At 44.7% G+C, this 23,865-nt stretch overlaps 1 protein-coding gene across 5 annotated transcripts; it reads left to right on the top strand.

Moving 5' to 3' along the window:
- Positions 1 to 287: 287 nt before the first annotated feature.
- On the top strand, positions 288 to 23,862 carry fhod1 (formin homology 2 domain containing 1). 5 transcript variants are annotated; one of them, XM_079737139.1, is made up of 24 exons: positions 288 to 522; positions 1,527 to 1,633; positions 2,385 to 2,449; positions 5,347 to 5,414; positions 7,038 to 7,143; positions 7,749 to 7,843; positions 8,114 to 8,225; positions 8,399 to 8,493; positions 9,127 to 9,270; positions 9,792 to 10,096; positions 10,745 to 10,849; positions 12,082 to 12,147; positions 12,939 to 12,989; positions 13,812 to 14,044; positions 14,546 to 15,441; positions 16,176 to 16,331; positions 17,743 to 17,925; positions 19,246 to 19,365; positions 20,116 to 20,277; positions 20,613 to 20,803; positions 21,221 to 21,413; positions 22,709 to 22,856; positions 22,946 to 23,125; positions 23,330 to 23,862. In XM_079737139.1, exons 1-24 carry the CDS (start codon positions 325 to 327, stop codon positions 23,401 to 23,403), a joined length of 4,053 nt encoding a protein of 1,350 aa, XP_079593265.1. In that variant the 5' UTR covers positions 288 to 324; the 3' UTR covers positions 23,404 to 23,862. The 5 variants fall into 5 exon arrangements, with proteins under 5 accessions (XP_079593265.1, XP_079593267.1, XP_079593266.1 ...); XM_079737141.1 differs by having other exon boundaries at positions 14,597 to 15,441; XM_079737140.1 differs by lacking the exon at positions 12,939 to 12,989.
- The last annotated feature ends 3 nt before the right edge of the window (positions 23,863 to 23,865 follow it).

Raw genomic sequence — 23,865 nt, forward strand, 5'->3', positions numbered from 1 at the left:
CCTAGCTCTTTTTCCTCATAGCATACAAGATAAATAGCCTTTCTGGGATAAATATATATATACCTACATAGGTATATATATGGATACATATATATATATATATAAATTTATACCTATGGGTCTAATGATATATATAGATAAGTATTCATTCAGGGATTAAAAGGAGAGCCAGTAGCTTTACAATCTAATTGTGATCTGTCAACTTTTTTCCATACCCGTGACGTAAGCGCCGGGGCAGTCTCTTGAGCTGCTTCCTCCTTCAGAAGCAAACTTCCAGCGACAGACGAGCCTCGCAACAACGGGGAACTCCCACCACACCGGCGCATGCTGTCAGCCCACCTGGCGGAGGTAGACCAGATGGCTTCGGTCACTTGCAGGGTCCAGTACCTGGAGGACTCGGACCCCTTCGTGTGCGCCAACTTCCCCGAGCCGCGGAGACCGCTTCAGATCGACCTGGACCAGAACCTGGCGCTCAGTGAGCTGATTGCGGGGATCCAGAGCCTTCTTGGGGCTCCTCTCAAGGTGAGTCCGGAATTTGCCGAGTGTCAGTCCCGCAGATACATATAACAACATGTTGCCTCTTACTGAAGAGGGCAACATGTTTCCCTCTTTTCACTTTGTTATCGCCTGATAACTTAACTTTATAGCTTTGATTTACCAACTACCATCGAGTCATCGTTGCTGCGAACTTTTCGGGGGGTTGGGGGGGGGGGGGGGGGTATTAATCATATCTCACATATTTCGCAAGAGAAACGAGCTGTGCAAATAAAACCAACCCCGCACCAAGTTCTTAGATCAGAACTACTGTTCTGCTCCCCCTTGTACCTCGGTTTGATCGGGACTACTGTTGGATCCGATGGGTCAGGGGGCAGGACTACTGTCCGACCCCCTAGCTCAGAACTGGAGGATGGTTTGATAGATATGCGGTGATGAGTCAATGCTTCAATGATGATCATCTAAACATGAATCCACATGTCTTTGTTTGTTTCAGTTTTCCCTTCTCATTTCCCACATTTTTCCTTCTAATTTCATGCAAACACACACGCACACACACACGCACACACACAGGGAGGAAGTGCTGTTGACAGCAGATATAATGACAGGAAGCTAGAAGACACAGTAAGACAGTTTGTGAAAATAAAAGACAAGTTATCCAGTGTCTTAAATAGCACTTGCTTGTTGTCCTAGTTAGGATATTGTGATTACCCGCCTACTAACATTCATCACTATCTTCGTTGACTATTCAGTATGAAACATATACTACATACAATACAAGGATGAAAATGCATGTCACAAACCATCATCTGGAGGTCGCTTTCTGATCATCTAATTTGATCTAGTCATAAAATCTGAAGCCCTTGTCTTCTTGTGAGTGAACTACAGGTAACTAGCCATTATCTGGAGATGTTGTTGGTAAAAATGTTGATTCTTTAACTTGCTTCCAATTTTTCAATGAAACCTATATTCACTGGATCTGGTCCGTCTGTCTGTCCGTCCGTCCGTCTGTCTGTCTGTCTGTGTCCCAGGTGGAGGACAGTACCCTCCAGGTGTCTTCCAGGGGGAACTATGTGGACCTGGAGTGTTCTCTGGCGGAGCAGAGAGACGACCTGGGGAACTTCTACCAGGACATAGAGTAACTTACCCCCTTCCTCATAAACCAATCACGCAGTTTCACTGCTGGATCAAATTCAACCACTGTCCAACAAAGCAGTGAGACAGTTCTAACAGAGTAGTCAGACAGGTTTTACAGAATAGTGGGAGGGGTCTAACGGTAGTGAGACAGGTCTAAAAGCAGTGAGACGGCTCTAACGTATTGAGACAGGTCTAATTGCAGTGAGACAGGTCTAATGGCAGTGAGACCGGTGTAATAGAGTAGTGAGACAGTGCTAACGACAGTTTGACAGGTCTAACAGCAGTAAGACCAGTCTCACAGAGCAGTGAGACAGGAATTGCAGTGCAGTGAGACAGGTCAAACAGAGCAGTGAATTGGTCTTAAAGTAGTGAGACGGTTCTAACAGAGTGGTGAGACAGTTCTAACAGAGTGGTGAGACAGGTCTAACAGAGTGGTGAGACCGGCCTAACAGAGTGATGAGACCGGCCTAACAGAAGTGAGACCGGCCTAACAGATTTGAGACTGGCCTTACAGTAGTGAGACAGGTCTTACAATAATGAGAAAGGTCTTACAGCATTGAGGAAGTTCTAGCATAGCAGTGAGACGGGTCTAGAAGTAGTGACACAGCAGGAAAATGTAGTTCTCCCGGGATCGTGTGTGTGGTACAATGATGTCACCACGAAAAATCCTTTTCTTAAATTTTCCATTTATAGCCTAACATTTTCTCTTTCCCACAATCTTCTCTCTCTCTTCTCTTTCGCTCTCTCTCCAGAAAAGGAAAGAAGCCCATCCTGATTTTGCGGACTCTGCTATCTGTACGGGTACACTGCATTCTGGGTAATTACTTTCCTTCTTGGATGTAACTACGCTTACAATTATGGAAAAATATCTGAAAGAGCATGACTTACTACCTAACCCAAACCCATATTCTCAGAATATTTTTGCTTTAGTCTAATGGAATTTATTGAGTGTAAAGCTAAGGGTAAGATAAGTTGGGAGGGGTTAGGTTTAGTAAGGAGGTATGGTCAGGGCTATTTAGGGTTGTGGGTGTAAGGGTTACCAAGGGTTAGGTTGGAAGAGTTATAGGCCTTTCACATCTGAACTCCGGATAAACTCTGGAGAATCACGCTTGGAGATGATCAGAAGTTGCCCTTTCACACATGCAAGAGACAACAGGAGATAAGCTTCATCAGACATGTGACACATAATGAAGATACTTTGTGTACTTTAGGCGAGGGGTGGTGCCTGGGTAGCACATGTAGGAGGCAGAAGGTGACGGAAAAAGTATGAAAAAGTGTTTTGTCACAGTGTCAGTGTTTTGTTTACAACACATCGAAGATGGTGGTTGAGGGGACCCACTCTCTGATAATGTTTTTTAGGTGAAATGCATTTGGCATTTATTAATTATCCGCAATATAAACACAAGAGTGGAAGACAGAAAAAAGGCAGAACTCAAAACACAGGCGAGAGGAGCAAAGTACAAAGGCTCCCGGTTTCGCATGATAGAAACGTCATCAACAGGGAACAGTTCGCCAGGTAGGAAGCTGACTAACCTAACCCTAAACACACAGGACTGCACTTGCCTTTCTCAGACTCTGACTGACTAGTTACAAAGAACCGGAGTACCACAGAGTTCTCCAGGACATGGGACCTAGTACGGCCTAGTTTACTGCAGGGGCCTTGGTTTTAGGATGGCGTGTCCTTAGCTATTTCGGTTTCAGTTTGTAGCTCATTTCAGGGCTACGTTAGTACCCTTTGGGGCCCGATTCTTATCAGACCCGCCTCAAAAAAAAAAGTGTCTAGCTGCCATGGTAGGAGGTTGTATGGGTACGTGTGTGGGCTTACAGGGGCTTTGGGTTGGTCAAGCCAAGTCGCACCCCTTCGGTGGTTTAAATCTTCCTCAGCCTCGGGGCTTGAGCCAGCAGGGGGACGTATCCCTTCTGTTGTCCGGGAATGATTAGTATTAGTAAGCGATATGGTTATGGCTGGTTGGAGTTACTTTGGAAGAGTTTGAGTGTGGTGGGGGGAATTGCAGGCTCTTATCTTCTAAGACATGGCGGCAGAAACAAGCTACTTCACCATCATTAGCACAAACAGGAAATACCACGGCCAGCACATCGCACAACTTCCTGGCTCTATAGGATAGCTGACCTGTCTGCCCGTTTGTCTCGCTCTTTGGGTATTAGTGTAGAATGTAACATGTTTATTTCGAACTCTGAGTCACACACGTGACACACATTACCCACTAACACACACTACATACACTACCCACTGCTGCACACACTACTAGCACACACCTATGCATGTATACACACACTCACTAAAAACACATGCTGTAGAAGACACACTCAGTACAAATCACATGAGGTGGATCACACACTGGCAGTGTTGTGTGTCCAGCTGTCGGATGTCTGAGTCATGCTCTATTAGTGACCCAAACACACAACAGATTCAGATATCATGAGGTCATCAGAACCACACGCGATTACTACAAATACAACAGCAGTTTATTTATATAGTAAACTGCCACCATGTGTGTGTGTGTGTGTGCTGCATGCGTGCATGCATGCATGTCTGCGTGCGTGCATGTCTGCGTGCTTGCGTGTGATGAAAGTAAACAGAACTGTTCTGATTGTTCTGAAAGTTCGTTCTAAATATGTGATAGATGGAAACTAGCAGTTAGTTCTTAATATGTGTTAGATAGAAAATAGAAGTTAATTCTAGATATTTGGGAGATAGAAACTAGAAGGTAGTAATAGATGTATGTATTAAATGTATACTAGACATTAGTTTGACATTTGTTGCAGAAATAACGAGAAGTAAGATCTAGATATGTGGTAGATAGAAACTATCAGCAGCATTGTGAATGAGTTCGAGCTTTCTCACAGCTTGTAGAGAGACCTGTGTTCCGCTGAACAGGATGTCAGCAGCCATTGACTGGGAGCCTTCTTTGACCCTTGACACCTATATCCTGTGTTTAGGGCATTTAGCAGACGCTTTTATCCAAAGACATACAATTGTCAGAAGAAAGTAAAACAACATTGCTGTCGGTACAGTAAGGATGTGCATATAACAAGTGTCAAGCACTTACACTTGCTAGGTTAACCCATTCCCCTTCTACCACAAAGATAGCTAGGATAAGACGCTACGCAATGCTTAGTTCTATTTTCAAGTGCCAGGACATACAACATACAATAAGTGTGTAAATTTAGTGCCAGGACGTACAACATACAATAAGTGTGTAAGAGGGTTGTTTTCAGGAGGAGAAGGGGTGGTGGGGGTAAGGAAGTAGGCTATGCAGAGTCCAGGTTAACTCTGAAAAAGTGAGTCTTGAGTCTCCTGTGAAAGCTGGTGAGTGTCTCCTGACATCGACAGGGAGCTCGTTCCAACATTGGGATGCCAAAACAAAGAAGAATTGTGACTTTGTTGTTTGACCTTTGCTTGCTCTTAGCGGTGTGTGTGTGTGTGTGTGTGTGTGTGTGTGTGTGTGTGTGTCTGTGTGTGTGTGTGTGTGTGTGTGTGTGTGTGTGTGTGTGTGTGTGTGTGTGTGTGTGTGTGTGTGTGTGTGTTTTCTATAATGTATAATGCTGTATAATGTGTCTTGATGTGTATCTCTGTGTATTTTCATATAGAGAAGCTGTATTGATGTGTATTTTGACTCTCTGTCATGTTTTACAGAGAAGCTGTATAGTGTGTATTGATGTGTCTGTGTATATCTGTGTGTTTTCATATAGAGAAACTGTATAACTCTCAAGGCCCGGAGCTCCGGCGCGCTCTCTTCTCTCTCAAGCAACTCTTCCAGGTGAGACAGGAAGTCCTTCCTGCTTCGATACTACCTCATCCTGTCGGATATAATTCATTGTTACTATGGTCCTCAGTGTGGCTGGCTCTAAGCTAGTATTCTAGTGGTACAATTATCTAACAGTGTAATCGCATAGTCTAGTAATGTAGGCTAATCGTTTATTAGTAGTATAAATTACTACTAATACTATAAAGTTGTCGGCAAGTAGTGAGGTCTCATAATTTAGTCTACTCTCAACACTACTCTCAACACTACTCGACTAGAAGTCGAGTAGTGTTGAATAATAGTTTTATGTACTAATGTAGTTTAAAAGACTGAGTGGCAAAGGTTATAGTCTAATAATATAGTCTAATCGTCTCATAGTCTAGAAGTATGATAGTGTAGTATAATAGTTGAGACAGCTCTAAGCTAGCAGTCTACTGCCATTTTTCCATTAAACTACACTGGCCTGGCCCGACTAGTTTCGACTCTGTGCAGCAGCCAAGTATGGCTGTGATTTGCATCTCTACCACAACCGGGCTACCCACTTGAAGGTGTCTCTTTAACTGATGACCTGCTTTTCTTGAGTCGATGACACAACAAAGCACCACTTTTATTGCATTTTTTGTTTTATTTTAAAGCCCATCATAAAGTCTGAGATTTAAGAGACATTCAATAAATTTGGGTTTTGGACAGATGGGACAGACACAATCATAACGGCAATGAGGATTTCAGTTCGACGCTTTCAGTTTGAATATCCTTAAACAAAATCTCTGCGCTGCGCTTCTATTCAAACCGGATAAAGACTGTATAAAGACTCTCATACTCTCCGTGCATGAAGATGCGTCTCATACACAAGACACACAGTTTATTGTATTTTTTAGGACTCTAGGACAGTAGTATAATAGTTAAGTAGTCTATAGTCTAATAATCCAGTAGTCTAACTGTCAAATAATGCAGCCTAATAATACTGAGATTCTACATTCTATATTCTACGATTCTGAACTTCTACAAACCTCTAACCCCTGCTTCTTGAGTCTAGAACTAGGGGTTAGAGGTTTTATTCTAGAGCCAGGGGTTAGCAAAAGTAATCTGTTGTCAACAACCATTTATTAAATGGCAAACGCCTCAGAACATAAGGAGGATATTTGTAAGTGTTATGCAAGAAAATCTCTTCTCTGAACAGAGGCTTCTCTCTCTCTTTCTCTCGCCCTACCCGCAGTCCCATGCCTATGAAGCTCTCTCTAATTCTCTAACCCTTTAAAGGAACACAATGGCAATATATATAGAGGTATACCTATTTATATAAAGATATCTCTATCTCTATATCTATCGTAACTGGGAACCTGTTGTCCCACTCGTTAAAGTGGTTTACTGCTTCCCGTCAGCCTTCTGCGGGGGTATAAATAACGTGTTCATCCATGTCTTGTGACCTATTTAAGTGTCCTCTCAGGCAAAAAAAAAGACTTGTTACATCTTGTAACAATATTAAGATCTTGTTAGTCTACTCTACCTTAGTAAAGATTGTGATGTAGAACCAAACCCCGGCACCCTAAGCAAGGGGTGCGAACCATCACAGGTTAGGTGGTGTTGTTGATGATGATGATGATGATGATAATGATGATGATGATGATGTTTTCACAGGACGATGAGGATCTTGTCCCAGAGTTTGTGGTCTCAGAGGGGCTCACCTGCTTCATCAAGGTTGGAGCGGAAGCTGACCACAACTATCAGAACTACATCCTCCGAGGTATCACTAACTAACCCTAACTACATCCTCAGAGGTATCACTAACCCTAACTACATCCTCTGAGGTATCACTAACTAACCCTAACTACATCCTCAGAGGTATCACTAACTAACCCTAACTACATCCTCAGAGGTATCACTAACCCTAACTACATCAGAGGTATCACTAACCCTAACTACATCCTCAGAGGTATCACTAACCCTAACTACATCAGAGGTATCACTAACCCTAACTACATCCTCAGAGGTATCACTAACCCTAACTACATCAGAGGTATCACTAACCCTAACTACATCCTCAGAGGTATCACTAACCCTAACTACATCCTCAGAGGTATCACTAACTAACCCTAACTACATCAGAGGTATCACTAACCCTAATCACATCAGAGGTATCACTTACCCTGACTACATCCTCAGATCTCTCTGTCCGTCTGTCTATCTCCGGGCAAGATCATACTGTCTGTCTGTCTGTCTATCTCTAGCTCTGAGCCAGATCATGCTGTCTGTTTGTCTGTTGCCCTGAGCCGGATCAAGCCGTCTGTCTGTCTGTCTGTCTGTTGCCCTGAGCCGAATCAAGCCGTCTGTCCGTCTGTCTATCTCTAGCTCTGAGCCAGATCATGCTGTTTGTGGATGGGATGAACGGGGTGATTGGCCACAATGAGACCGTCCAGTGGCTCTACACTCTGACAGGAAGTCTGGTGAGTTCTCCTTCCTCCCATGACAACAGCATGTGTTAAGATTAGGGTCTTGTGTTCTGTGTTAGGGGTGTTGGGGTTAGGATCAAGTGTACTCTGTTGGGGTTAGGGTCTAGTGTTCTGTATAAGGGTTAGGGTCTAGTGTTCTGTATAAGGGTTAGGGTCTAGTGTTCTGCATAAGGGTTAGGGTCTAGTGTTCTGTGATTAGGGTCGAGTTTGAGAACCGTAGTCCTAGTGGACGGAGCCGTTATGACAGTGTCTATGTGTTGTCAGTCTCGCCTGGTGGTGAAGACGGCCCTGAAGCTGCTCATCGTGTTCGTAGAATACAACGAGTCCAACAGTCCCCTGCTCATCACAGCCGTCAACACAGTGGACCACAAGAGAGGTTTCTTATCCCTTTGCTTTTTAAATGGCTGTCTTTCCGTCTTATTTTGGTAACAAACATACAGTATTTCCGTACAGTGGGCTATCTTTCGGAAATGCAGAAACGTTGCAGCGTTAACGGTAATATTAATTTTGGTGTGTGTGTGTGTGTGTGTGTGTGTGTGTGTGTCCTAGGTGTTGAGCCTTTTAGGTATGTGATGGACATCCTGGAGGAGAAGAACGGCTTTGACAACGAGCTCCTCATCTACACCATGACACTCCTCAACAAGGTACCAGTACTCCCAGTATAACTCAGTCTAACTCCAGGTTTAACACCAAGTGTAACCGGCAGTAATACTCATAGCATATCTCTTATAGTTTAAGTATAAAAAGTGTAACTCCCATTATAACTACCAGTTCAAATCCTATTATTACTCCCAGTACATTTTCCTGTATATCTTCCAGTATATTTCAAAGTATAACTCTCAGTTCACTCTAAAATCCCAGTATATCTCCCGGTGTAACTCAATCTCATTCTAACTCCCATTATATCTCCCAGTGTGTCTCCCAGTATGACTCATCATAATTCCTACTGTACCTCCAAGTATATCTCCTAGTCTAACTCCCAGAATAATTCTCAATAAAACCAGTATAACTCTCAATACAACTCCCAGTTTAACTCACAGCATAACTCAGTATATCTCCCAGTATAACCCCTGTTACTCCCAGTATATCTGCCAGTCTAACTTCCAGGGAAGCTCCCATTGACAACCAGTAGAAGACTCTGGCCGTACTGGGCAGCTCAGAGTGGCCACCAGTAGGAAACCGTGGTTTTGCTGGGCAGCTCACAGGGTTCACCGGTAGAAGACTGGTCGAACTGACAGTTCCCAGTGCAGCCAGTATAACCAGTCTGTTTGTTGCAGACGGTGGCAGCGCTTCCTGACCAGGACTCCTTCTACGATGTGACAGACTCCCTGGAGCGCCACGGCATGGAGAGGATCATGCAGAAACACACCGGCAACAAAAGCCTTGAGCCGGAACTCCGGCAACAGTTCACCATCTACGAGGTAGCCCCCCAGAAGCCCTAGCCCTAGACCCCAGACTTCCTAATTCTAGAGGTTAAAACCCTGGAGGACCCATCCCTGAACCCTAGTGGTCTAATCCCTGGAATTTCTAGTGGTCTAATTTTCCCAGAGGTCTGGACTAAGCAGGTCCCCAAACCCAAGGTCTAAAACCTACCGGTCTAAACACGGGAGGTCCAAGCCCTTGTGGTCTAGACTCTAAACCCTAAATGGATAAAAACGTGAGGTCCTAAACTTGAGTTCTAAACCCTGGCAGTCTAAATCCTGGCAGCGTACCAGCAGCGTTGGTCTACCAGCAGGGTTAGTTTGTATACCCGCAAAGGTTAGTTAGTCTATCAGCAGCATTAGTGTACCAGCAGGGTTAGTTGGTGTACCGCAGGGTTAGTTGGTGTACCCGCAGGGTTAGTTGGCGTACCGCAGGGTTAGTTGGTGTACCCGCAGGGTTAGTAAGTGTTCCCGCAGAGGTTGGTCCGTGACCTCTGATACCGTAATGCCGTCCCCTGCAGGCTGCTCTGAGGTACGAGGACGGAGACGTAGAGGACCTCTCACCGCAGCTCCGCAAGGAGCGCCGCAAGGTCTCCAGCGACCAGGAGGGGAGGAGGAGCAGGCGCACCTCGGCCCAGAACCTCCCGGACCTCCTCTCCCCCACATCCTCCGACATCTCCTCCACCAAGAGGAGCAGCGTTACCTCTGACCTCAGCACCCCCTCCCCTAGTTCCTCCCTGAGAGGATCTCCTCTGCCCCTCCTTCAGGCCACCAACGGTACTGCAGCCTCACCCACCTTCACCCCGGAAGACCCGCCCCAGAGCCCGTAAGCCACCTCCCACCCTGTGTGTGTGTGTGTGTGTGTGTGTGTGTGTGTGTGTGTGTGTGTGTGTGTGTGTGTGTGTGTGTGTGTGTGTGTGTGTGTGTGTGTGTGTGTGTGTGTGTGTGTGAATCCAGTGTTGATTGTTGTTACTGCCACCTGCTGACCACCATGTGTAACTTGCAGAGAGACCTCAATAACACCAACTAGTACTGGCCACCATAAATGCTTAGTTATGGTTCCACGTCGCCACAACACAAGGGGGTTTACGGACCCATTACATCCTTGCGTCCCTCCTTGTGTCCACCGCAAGGGCCTGAAGTGCGCCTCCCAAAAACTGTAACAACAACTGTAACTGTGCATCGACGCAGCAGCAAGGGCTGGGATTGGTGCGCTCACTAAAACCCGACGCAGAACCAAAATAGTTTTGTGACTTTGTCGAAGCGTCTGCTTGGTCAATGCGTTGCGTCGACGTGGAACCATAACTGAGGCTTTACTTGCTGCCCACTAACAGTGACCACTACTCTGTGTGTCTCTGTCTTTGTTTCTGTACCTCCCTGGATCTCTCTCTTTTTCTGTCTCTCTCCCTCTCCCTCTCTCTGTCTCTGTCTGTCTCAATGTGTCACTCTGCTGGTGTGGTGTGTTTTCTACAAGGGGCCGGTCTTTTCTCAGCCACAAAATGTCTGCAGGGCAGTCACGTCGCTCCAGGCTCTTCTCTAAGGCTGCCTCTGTCTCAGAACAACACTCTGAAACTAGCAGGTCTGTAGCGCCACAAAGCTAACACCTAGCAAACAGCTTGCAGCCCTGTAGTCTCACAAATCAGACTGTAGATTAACGTCTACATTCTGATGGCAAAGGATCTGGCGGACATCTTTTGCTAGATGCCAGCCAAATGCTGGCTAACTGCTAGCTATCGCCTCGCTAACATCTAGACAACTTCTGGTCCAAAGTTAACACCTGGCTAAACCCTTGCGGACATCTCGCTAACGACTGGTTAACAACTAGCTAACATCTAGCTGACATCCAGCTTAACTCTAGTGGACATCTGTTACACACACAGCGAATGACTAGCTAGCTAGGGAGCTTGTAGGGGTTAGAGAGTGCTGAGACAGGTCATTAAGGAACATGTAGGGCTTAGAGAGTACTGAGACAGGTCATTAAGGAACATGTAGGGCTTAGAGAGTACTGAGACAGGTCATTAAGGAACGTGTAGGGCTTAGAGAGTACTGAGACAGGTCATTAAGGAGGAGGTCGGGGTTAGACAGTACTGAGACAGGTCATTAAGGTGGAGGTCGGGGTTAGACAGTACTGAGACAGGTCATTAAGGAGGAGGTCGGGGTTAGACAGTACTGAGACAGGTCATTAAGGAACATGTAGGGCTTAGAGAGTACTGAGACAGGTCATTAAGGAGGAGGTCGGGGTTGGACAGTACTGAGACAGGTCATTAAGGAACATGTAGGGCTTAGAGAGTACTGAGACAGGTCATTAAGGAGGAGGTCGGGGTTAGACAGTACTGAGACAGGTCATTAAGGAGGAGGTCGGGGTTAGACAGTACTGAGACAGGTCATTAAGGAGGAGGTCGGGGTTAGACAGTACTGAGACAGGTCATTAAGGAGGAGGTCGGGGTTAGACAGTACAGAGACAGGTCATTAAGGAGGAGGTCGGGGTTAGACAGTACAGAGACAGGTCGTTAAGGAGCAGGTAGGGGTTAGACAGTACAGAGACAGGTCGTTATGGAGGAAGTAGAGTTTAGCGAGGGGTTTAGGAAGGGGTAGGGTACACAGTAAATAGAGATGGGTCATTAAGGCACAGCTAGGGGTTGGACAGTGAAAACAGAGAGAGGTCATAAAGGAGCAGGTAGGGGTTAAGACATGCTTTCTTAATATAATTATTGAACTTTGTATCTTGCTGCATATCAAATTATTCCCCAAGGACCCATAGCTAGGCTGTAGTCTTTAACCGTAACACTTTTTGTATGTGTGTGCGTGTAGTGTGTCTGGTCCGGAACTGTCACCTCGGTCCAGTCCTGAAGACTCGTCAGAAGACCGGCGCATTAAGTGAGTCAAATATTCATCAATACAATCATCAGTCCGGACAGTTTTTTCGGATTATTGCGGCCAAAAATCCTTATTTGGCAGCTGAAGAGAAGGGAAATATGCAATCCTGTGTTTACACTAATTTTGTTTGAATGATCAAAAAACGGTCTAATATGGATTATTCCTTTTTTTTATTGTTATTCTTTAAAAGTCATTGAATGGGAGACGTTGATTAATATGTTTGCTTGTTCGTAATCATAAAGAACGAAGTGACGTTTTGAGGGGGGAAGTGTGATGATTTGACTGCAGCTGACATTTAGTAGATTTGATAACATATCAACCCCTCCAGGCCAGTAAAATACCTATAGAACTTCATCATGTACTGTCATAAAAGTCTGAGATTCACATCATAGCCTCCTGAAAAAACAAGTGCCTGTTCACTGGACATGCTGTACACATTCTAGACATAAGACGACATGCTGTTCAATGACGGACCAAAGAGGAGAAGATAGTTCTGAAAATATTGAAAAATCTTCATTACCTAAAGTGTTGTTGAGTACTCTGATTACCTTGGTGGCCATGTAAACATGGTAATCAGTATTTAAATAGTTATTTTAACAGTAATTTAATAACATACATATATGTCATGACATATTTGATATGTCTCAGCGTATGTTAATATATATACATTATATGAACAGTATGTTAATATGACAGTTGGACCATATCAGGTTAATCATACTCCTATACATACATAACTAATGTGTGCATGTGCACCACAATAATGCTGATAATATCGACGATGTTTGTAGCGTCCAGGAGGTTTGTATGAATCTGGACAAGCCCGTCCTGAGGAAGTTTGAGTAAGTACTCAGGTTCCTAAGCCGACTGCGCCTGGTGGTGGGGTTCTGCAGCCGTTTGGTTGTGATGATTGCTTCTTGAACTTTGATCCATCAGAATCGCAATAACATAATAATATAATATGTTAAAATAATAACATAATAAATAAATATATATAAATAATAAAATAATACTACATTACACAGTATTACTAAAAGTAATGCAATACATTAATAATAATATAATTTAATAATATAATGTGTAGGTATAATAATATCATTATAATATACTAATTAAGGTCATAACAATCATTGTGACCCATTTTCCAACGTGGTGGTAATTGTGTGTGTGTGTGTTTGTGTGTGTGCGTGCGCCCTTTGTTACGGTGCTGGTGTGGCCTTGGTTTGGTTGGATCGCGGTTTGGTTTGAGCACTGCTGATTTGGTTTGGTTTGATCGGGGTTTGGTTTGGTGTTACTACTTGGTATAATGTGCATGAGCGTTTGATATGTATGATCTAATGTCGGGTTATGTGTATGATCTAACTGTGTGTGATGTCTATGATGTGGGGTTGGCTTCGCTCAGGAGGTAGAGCGGGTTGACTTGGAACCGGAAGGTTGCTTGTTCGATCCCCGGCTCCTCCTAGCTGAGTGTCGCAGTTTCCCCGAGCAACCCTAACTGCTCCCGACGAGACGGCTGTCGCCTTGCATGGCTGACTCCGCCGTCGGTGTGTGAACCGTTGTAAGTCTCTTTGGATAAAAGCACCTGCTAAATAACCTAAATGTAAGTGATGCAATGGTGTGTGATGTCTATGACATAATGGTGTGTGATGTGTGTGATCCACCAGCCCCTCCGTGGTGCTAAGCCTGGCTGCAGCTCAGTGGAAAAAGAGATGCTCCATGCACAAAACAACCCCTATGCCTGCCGTAGCCACGCCCCCACCGCCCGCTGAGGTCATAACCACTCCCCCATCAACTGTTGAGGTGGTAGCCACGCCCCCATCGGCCGCTGAGGTCATAACCACTCCCCCATCACCTGTTCAGGTGGTAGCCACGCCCCCATCGCCCGCTGAGGTCAAAGGTGAACTCTCATCTAAATGCTAAATGATGTTTATGAAGTTATAAATACTACACTAGTACTACGTACTCCTAGTGCAAACACCACCCCTATCGGGACAAGTCTGACCTTATCTGTACATTACCATTACCGTATTACTTTGCTATTTCATTACCTTTTTTTTACCTTACCATCACCATAACATTAACTTATCTTTACCGTACCATTTCCTTATTATTACCGTATATTGGCCTTACCATTACCTTAACTTTACCTTACCATTAACAGATCTTTGCCTTACCATGACGTTATCCTCCCCTTACCATTACCTTATCCTTACGTTAACATACTATTTACCTTACCGTTAACCAATCTTTACCTTACATTACCTTATGTTTACCTTATCTTTACCTTATGTTTACCCTTTCTTTCCTTGACATTGCCTTATCTTAACCTTACTCACCTAAAAACAGTTTACAGTCTATATTTAATGTTGTATCTCATTTGTGTGTGTGTGTGTTCCAGCTCTGTGTAAAGACAATCAGTTTGAGGAAGGTGCTTTCTCCCCTGTGACAGAGGAGGCCGAGGGCCGCGCGGACCGGCCTGTCCTCAAGGGTAGTGTCGTGGAGCAGCAGAAGACTCTGTTCTCCAAGGAAGAGCAGGTCTCTGGGGAGGTGAAGGCTGGTAAACCTATCGGACGGCTGCCCCAGCGTCTGTCCATCCTAGAGACCACGTCCCCCTCCCCCAGCGACAGCTCCTCCTCCAAGCGGGCAGAACTAGAGGGCTTGAAGGGCTCCACGAAGGAGGCTCTGTCCAGACTCCGTCCCCAGTGCAGCATCAGCACTGAGGGCCACCCCCTCATCATTGCCCCAGGGCCCACCTCTCCCTCCCCGCTGGACGCTGGTGAACTGCGGCCCCGCCCGGCAGACCTCCGCATCAAAGACATGGACTTCTCCGACCTCCTTGAGGACGAGGACCTCGACGTCTTGGACATGGACACCTTCGACTCCCACAAGGCAGGTAACCTCGGGGGTCCTCCTCCACCTCCTCCACTACCTGGTGGAGGAGGCCCACCCCCACCTCCTCCTCTACCAGGTCTCGGAGGCCCACCTCCTCCTCCTCCTCCTCCTCCTCCTCCTCTACCTGGTCTGGGAGGCCCACCTCCCCCTCCTCCTCCTCCTCCTGCCCCTGGTCTGGGAGGCCCACCTCCTCCTCGGCAGGGTGGCGTTTCTGCTGTGATGAAGAGGAAGACAGTGAAGCTGTTCTGGAAGGAGCTAAAACAGGCCGAAGGGCTCGACCGCGGACTGAAGTGTAAATTTGGCCGTGGGACGGTCTGGGCGTCCCTGGATAAGGTAGTGGTGGACTCGGCCAAACTAGAGCACCTGTTTGAATCCAAGGCAAAGGAGCTGTCCATCGCCAAGGTAACTGACCTCTTTGATTGGTTGTTAACTCTTTGAGTTTGTTAGTGGTGGATGGTTCTAGTTATTGTGGGATGTATCTTGTTCATTAATGTCTCTAGTAACTGTAGGATGTTTGCAGTTATTGGTGGATGGTTCTAGTTATTGTGGGATGTATCTTGTTCATTAATGTCTCTAGTTACTGTAGGATGTTTGCAGTTATTGGTGGATGGTTCTAGTTATTGTGGGATGTATCTTGTTCATTAATGTCTCTAGTTACTGTAGGATGTTTGCAGTTATTGGTGGATGGTTCTAGTTATTGTGGGATGTATTGTGGGATGTCTCTTTCTAGTAATGTTGGCTGTTTCTCGCTAGTTAATGTTTCTTGCTATTGGTGGTCGTTTCTCTCTAGTTAATGTTTGTAGTTATTGTTGGATTTTTCTAGTTATTCTTGGAGATTTCTCTAGTAAGCATCAGATGTTTGTACTTATTGTTGGGTTTATCCCTAGTTATTGTTGGATGTTTCTGTTATTGTGGATGTTTCTAGTTCTTCTTGGAGGTTTCTCGAATAATTGTTGGATGTTTCTACTTACTGATAAATGTTTCTAATGATTGTACATGTTTCTAGTTATTGTCTAGTTATATTCTGTAGTTATATTTTTGTAGTTCTTCATGGATGTTTCTAGTTATTGTTGGAATGTTCCTGTATTATGTGTTGCTGCTTCTCTCTTCATTCACTCCTCTATGAACCACTTCAGAAGGGAGTGGAGGTGAAGAAGTCTGAGATTCTGGTCCTCGACCCAAAGAGGAGCAACGCCCTGAACATTGGGATGAAGGTGCTCCCTGCCGTTCACGTCATCAAGGCTGCCATCCTGACCTTTGATGAATTTGCCATCAGCAAGGAGGGAATAGAGGTACGAACTGGCGGCATCAGCCTAGGATTAAACTACTTCACCTTAAGAGCATTACCATGTTCCTTATATGCTTTTCTCCATTATTGTCCGGACTCTTTGCAAGTGATTCGTCAGTTTATAGATTCTGTGGATTCAGTCAAAAAGTACAAACTAGCTACCCAAGTACCCCAAATATGAAAAGAAGCAGAAGATTACACCGGCAGTGCAATGCATAGGTGTGCAAGTGCAAAGCAAAAGACAGGGCCCAGGGTGCCCGTTTCCGAGATCTGACAGATGAGGAGCTGCGTACAATTGAAGACTGGGCCCTTGAATCAAACATGAAAAAGGCAAGAGCCTTTGCTATCAAGGTTTTCACCGAGTGAAAGAGCGGGATAATCACCTCAAGGCAGGGCAACAAACAATTAGAAAGGCCCGGCTCGGGGAAGGTTACCACGAGCCGTCATATCGAACTGTATATTGCCCTGCCTCTCGGTGATTATCCATTACATAATCAACAGAGATTCAAATAGGATTTACAAGAATGAAACGGATTTGTGTAACTGAGGCAGCATTGATAAAGTGTTGGTTGAAAGCCTGGTAAAAATAAGTATTGTTAAAACGGGTCTTCTGAGTTGAGGCGTTACAAGCGTCCCTATGTTTTGTGTTGTCAGCCTGCTCCAGAGGACTTGAGTACTCATTAGGGTCAGTGTTAGGGTAAGTCTATAGTTAGTCTCTTTATCCAAACTTAAATCCTTCAATAAGGGTTTCATACAGCCATATTAAAGCCTGACTTTAGAGATGAGTTATTGTTCTGCTGCCTTATTATGGGAAATTATGGCTTCTTCATAAATGTCACAGGGAACATGTAATTTACTTTTTTTTCGCTGAATTCTGGCAACCTGCACTTTCTCTAACTACTAGCGGCGAGGTTAGTAGCATTTTGCTAGCTATTAGCAGTTTGCAAGCTAATATGTGTTTGCAGGATGCTAGCTACTAGCCGTTATATTAGTAATCGAGGTAAGCACTGTGCTAGCTACTAGCGGTTAGGTTAGCACTAGAGGGACAACAATTTGCTAGCTACTAGCGATGAGGTCAGTAACAGATGTTGGCATTGTGCTAGTTACAATAATGTTCTACCTACTACTAGCGGTGAGGTTAATAGCAGAGGTTACCAATGTGCTAGCTACTAGCTGTGAGTTTAGTACTAGAGGGACAACAGTTTGCTAGCTACTAGCGATGAGGTCAGTAACAGATGTTACCAGTGTGCTAGTTACAGTAACGTTCTGCCTGCTACTAGCAGTGAGGTGAATACCAGAGGATAGCACTCTGCTAGCTACTAGCGATTGGTTAGTACCAGAGGTTAGCACTGTGCTAGCTACTAGCAGTAAGGAGTCTGTCGATCTCATGGGTTTTCTTCTCTCTCGCTGTGCAGAAGATCCTGACAATGATTCCCACCGAAGAGGAGAAGCTGAGGATCCAGGAAGCCCAGTTGGCCAATCCAGACGTCCCGCTTGGCAGCGCTGAACAGTTCCTGCTAACGCTAGCTTCCATCAGTGCTCTGGCCCCGCGGCTACAGCTCTGGTCCTTCAAACTCAACTATGAAGCGACAGAGAAGGTATACATCTATATACATCATATATACAGGTCATATAAATACCCTAAAGCTATCTGCTTTGATCTTATAGACCGCGCCTTTTATTTGAGACAGGCCTATCATTTCTTTATTTAATGCCTGTTTTATTCAACACCACCGGATGTTATATTGTTAGTCTACATGATGGATGTTGATTGGTTAGTCGACATTATGTTGGATAGTAAGAGGGTTAGTCTATATGTTGTCGGATGTTAGTGGGTTAGTCTACATGTTGTTGTGTAGTTAATGGGTTACTCTACACGTTGGATGTTATTGTTAATGGGTGAGACTACACATTTTTTTGGATACTAAGTGTGTTAGTCTACACGTTTGTGGATAGTTAGTGCGTTAGTGTACATTCTGTTGGATGTTGATTTATTAGTCGACACGTTTTTGGTGAGTCTTACCAAATGCTTGGTGACGAAGAGCACACTAGACAATGGAAATGAAGAGTTTGGCACAACCAATATTTTATAGCTGTGTGCCCTTGGAGTTCTGGCAGGGGCCTGTCTGCATAGTAATGTGATGAACATCCTCCTTTATTGGCCTTGAATCGCTGAATCTCTTACCATTTAGACTCATTGACCTTTTATTTGTATAGCAACTTTTTCAACTCCCTCAGGCTTAAAAAGGTTTTTGCGATATTAAAATGTTTGCTCGACACATTGTTTCGGTCAGAGCTGCTTTACTGTTGGCTGGTTATATTTTATTTCAAGGTCCCTCATCTTTATGAACCAGCTCTTTTTACAATATCTTGTTCCTTATAGCATTTACTTGTAGAATGTTAAACAAGACACATCGTATTTGATCACAGGTAGTTTGAATTTAAGATCAGCATTATTTATCTTGCCTTCCATGCCGCAATATTTCAAATGAAGCCTATGACCCATTTAAAGATGTAAATGTGGCCTGTAGCACTTTTTAAGATGTAAATGTTGCCTAGAACACTTTTAAAATATTAATGGTCTATTTAAAAAAAAAAATTAATGGGAGGAAAACAAATGTAAATCACACATTTAAAAAGGTAAATTTAGCCTACAACACATTTTAAACATTTAAAATTTGAATGTAGCCTTAAACACATACTTAACATTGTGAATTGTGAATGTAGCCAATTAAACTCACTTTACATTCAAAGCGTGAATGATGTGGCGGCAATAAAGTTGACTACTAAACCTCTGTTCTTTTTCTTTAGTAGTAGTTACTTGACTACTGTAGTTGACTTCCATGTATATTTATTTATATCTATGTATGTATAGACACCCTAAAGACTAGAGCGGCCCTCTTCTGCTCCTCCTGCAGGACATCGCGGAGCCTCTGTTCGACCTGAAGCTCGGCATGGATCAGCTCAGCAAGAACGAGACGTTCAGGAGGATCCTGGCTGCTCTGCTGGCCATAGGAAACTTCCTCAACAGCTCAAACGTACACACACACACACACACACACACACACACACACACACACACACACACACACACACACACACACACACACACACACACACACAATCTCACTCTGTAACACACACGCGCACAAACACATTTTCTTTGTTGCAAATGCACACAAAGGACATGAACTGTCGCTTTCAAATACACAGAAAGCGCGTGAAATTTCACATGCAAATACACGCGTATATTTTAAATAATTTCGACGTCCTACAATATTGAATTTCAGACTTGTTTTGCTGGTTATTCCTAACACAGCTAGATTAAAAACATACAAGCACGAGTGATTGTCGCGCAAATTTCCTCTCCTAACTCCTCCTGTCTCCTCTCTAACCTCGCCCCTCTCTCTACCGCTTTCTACTCCTTACTCCTCGTAATTCCTTTTCTTATGTCTCCTCCTCTCATTCTCCTGTCTCTCCTCCTAACCCCTATGATGTATCTTCCTTTCATGCCTCCTCTCTCTCCCCTCCCAACTCTTCCTATCTCCTCCTGTTGTTTCGCCTTCTCTCATGTCTCCTCTCTCTTTCCAACTCCTCCTAACTCCTCCTCTCATCTCTCCTCCCTCTTTCCTCCCTCTCAACCCCCCCCCCCCCTGGAGGTCAGGTTCAGTTGCTTGTTGTCTAAAGACACAGATCAAATCTCTGATCCGCTGTGTGTGTGTGTGTGTGTGTGCGCGCGCGTGTCTATATATGTGTGCGTGTGCATATACGTGTGCGTGTGTGTTCAGGCTCCAGGGTTCGAGCTGTCCTACCTAGAGAAGGTGTCTGAGGTGAAGGACACGGTTCAGAGGCAGACTCTGCTGCACCATGTCTGCTGCCAGATACTGGACACCTACCCGGAGTCCTCTGATGTGTACTCTGAGATCCCAGCCATCACCAGGTCTGCTAAGGTAACCTTAAACCCTTACCTAGTACCTAACCCTAACCCTCCACACCTACGCCTAGTCCTCTGATGTGTACTCTGAGATCCCAGCCATCACCAGGTCTGCTAAGGTAACCTTAAACCCTTACCTAGTACCTAACCCTAACCCTCCACACCTACGCCTAGTCCTCTGATGTGTACTCTGAGATGCCTTCACTTTCTGTTTGATCAAAGCAGAGATGCACCAAGCCTTTGATACCAAATGTATTCAAAAGACAATCAGGAAGAATGCTATATCTCCTGTCCACCATGTCTCCTGACTCCTTTGTTTCCACTCTCCTCCCCTGATGTGGCCTCCCGCAGGTGGACTTTGAGCAACTGGCAGACAGCTTAGTGGTACTGGAGAGGAAGTGCAAGGCATCCTGGGAGAACCTGAAGCTTGTCTCCAAACACGAGACCAAAGCTGTCCTCAGGAACAAGATGAGCGACTTCCTTAAGGACTGCAGTCACAGGATCGTGATCCTCAAAGTAGTGCACAGGAGGGTCATCAACAGGTCAACTACTCTCTCACTCACTCACTCTCTCACTCTCTCAGACACTTGAACTCTCACACACTCAAACTCTCTCACAAACTCTCTCTCACACACTCGAACTCTCTCACACACTCGAACTCTCTCACACACTCGAACTCTCTCACACACTCAAACTCTCTCACACACTCGAACTCTCACATACACTCTCACTCTCAAACTCTCACTCTCACACACACTCGACCTCTCACGCTCAAACTGTCACTCTCACACACACTCGACCTCTCACGCTCAAACTCTCACACTCTCACTCTCACACACACTCAAACTCTCACACACACTCCAACTCTCACACAAACTCGAACTCTGACACACACTCAAACTCTCACAGACTCTCTCTCACACACACGCTCTCTCACACTTAGTGACTTTTTGTTGCAGGTTCCACTCCTTCTTGTTGTTTCTGGGCCAGCCGTCTCACGGTGTGCGTGATGTGGCCGTCACCCGGTTCTGTGGGGTCCTGAGTGAGTTCAGCCTGGAGTACCGGACCACGAGGGAACGCCTGCTTACCCAAAGATGCAAGAGAGCTGCCCACCGCCAGCGCACCAAGACCAGAGGGATGATGATCACAGAGGTACACACTATAGTACAGTACTAACCCTAACCCTAAACCGAATAACTACCGCTATACTACTTTACTACTAGTAGTAGTTAAAACACACCCCTGACAATATGACCCGCTCTACCAGTTAGACTAAACCGCCTCAGAAACAAGTCCAGAAGGCTGAATTGACCTTGATCTGAATTGAGTTTTCAACAACCAGTGTGATAAATATATTGAATAATATATTTAGCGTTTGGATATATGAGATGACGGCAGCATCTCTTCTTATGTTCAGGGATGGGAAAACCATAGTGTAACCTTAATATTACATTGTAACTACAGCTTAACACTAAACGGCACAAGTTAACCTTTATATTGCAGTATTAGTAGTGCTTTATGAATATGTAGTTGAACTACTACTAGCAGAGTTACATTACATTCAAACTACTGCCATGCTATTACAAGTAATAGTTAACATTTATATAGTACAGTATACCTGCTAATTTACTACTATACTAGTAGTAATTAACCTTTTGTATTATAGTATAACTACTAATATACTGCTACTAGGAGTAGTAAATATCTAATTATACTACTATAATGACTATACTACTACTACTAATAGTTAACCTTTAAATAGCAGCAACGACTAGTATACTAATACTACTAGTAGTAGTCAACCTATATTTTAAAGTATTACCACTACTATACTTTACCTCACCTTATATATAACAGTGTAACTAAGTGTTTGGGGTTAGACAAAGATATAAAGATACAATCTGGAGACCAAAATATGATGAGAAGACGCCAGGAGAGCTTAGCAGTCCGTCTCACATATATTTGTGTGTGTGTGTGTGTGTGTGTGTGTGTGTGTGTGTGTGTGTGTGTGTGTGTGTGCGTGTGTGCGTGTGTGCGTGTGTGCGTGCGTGCGTGCGTGCGTGTGTTTCTCCTACCAGACATGTCGGTTTGTTTATTTCTGAGATGTTTATTATCTAGTTGATCTCTCTCTTACTGTGTCTCTCTCTCTCTCTGTCTCTCTAACTGTTTGTCTCTCTTTTTCTCTGTCTCTCCGTCTGTCTGTTTCTGTCTCTGTCTCTCTCTCTCTATCTCTCTGTCTCTGTCTCTCTCTCTCTGACTGTCTCTCTGTCTCTGTCTCTCTCTCTCTCTCTGACTGTCTCTCTCTCTCTCTCTGACTGTGTCTCTCTGTCTCTCTCTGACTGTGTCTCTCTGTCTCTCTCTGACTGTGTCTCTCTCTCTCTCTCTCTCCGACTGTCTCTCTCTCTCTCTCTCTCTCTGACTGTCTCTCTCTCTCTCTCTCTGTCTAGACTGAGAAGTTCTCGGGGGCGGTGCCTTCCCAGGAGGCCAACGAGGACAAGGTGGTGGGGCAAGAGCAGGGGGAGGAGGAGCATGATAACATGACTAACCTCCTGATGACCTCCGACCCCCAGACTCTGAGACGCTCAAGAGGAACACGTAAACACAGTCACACACATACACACATACACTTACGCATGCACACATATACATTGATTTACATCTAACAAGGTTATTTCTTGTTGCAGGTCAAGGCAGAGCGAGTCCATCCCAGTCTCCGGTATCCAAGGATGACATCATCGTCGGTGGTCAAGACGACGCCACGGATGAGATCATGGATCAGCTCGTGAAGTCCGTTACCCAGAAACCCTCAGAGCGCCCGGCCAGCCCCAAGACACGCAAACGCTCCCGCCTCAACAGGAAGTCATGTGAGTCCTCTGCTCTTCTCTCATTGGCTGACTGACCCAGCGATAATGATGTCGGTGGTCGTTATCTTATGATGTCACAGGTCATGATGGTCATGTGATGTCTTATCTGGTTGCTATTGGTCACATGATGAGGAGTACTATGGTTTTATTGCTAAATTGTGTGTGTGTGTGTGTGTGTGTGTGTGTGTGTGTGTGTGTGTGTAGTGAGGAGGACTCTGAAGACTGGACTGAGTGTGGATGTCGTCCAAGCTCTCGGCCTCACTCAAGATACACTCTGATACACACACCCTACACACAACCCAATACCCATTAGACTACAGACCCACTCTGATACAGATACAATACACGACACAGTAGAGTAGACTACACAACACACACAAACAAACCGACACACACACACGATATTGCAAGTTCCTACACAACACTACACTTCACACTCACACAGAAGACAGCCTAGGGAACCAGGAGAGCACGGAGGACCTAAAGAAGACCACCCCATGGGGCGTAGATTGGTATTCTATAACTATGTCATGTACTAGTATACTATACTATGCTATATGATATCCTTGGTGTACGTTATACTATACACTTTCATGCTAAAGTTTATAGTATAAAGTGTATGAACTATATACTAAAATAACGTCCTGTGTGTACGTTTTAGTTTGTATTCATTTTTAAAATTGTATTTAAAAAAATGTCTCATTAAACTGCAATTAAATAAAAATGAAAGCCCTGTGTTT

Source organism: Pollachius pollachius, assembly GCF_949987615.1.
Source record: "Pollachius pollachius genome assembly, chromosome: 5".
Classification (NCBI taxonomy): domain Eukaryota; kingdom Metazoa; phylum Chordata; class Actinopteri; order Gadiformes; family Gadidae; genus Pollachius; species Pollachius pollachius.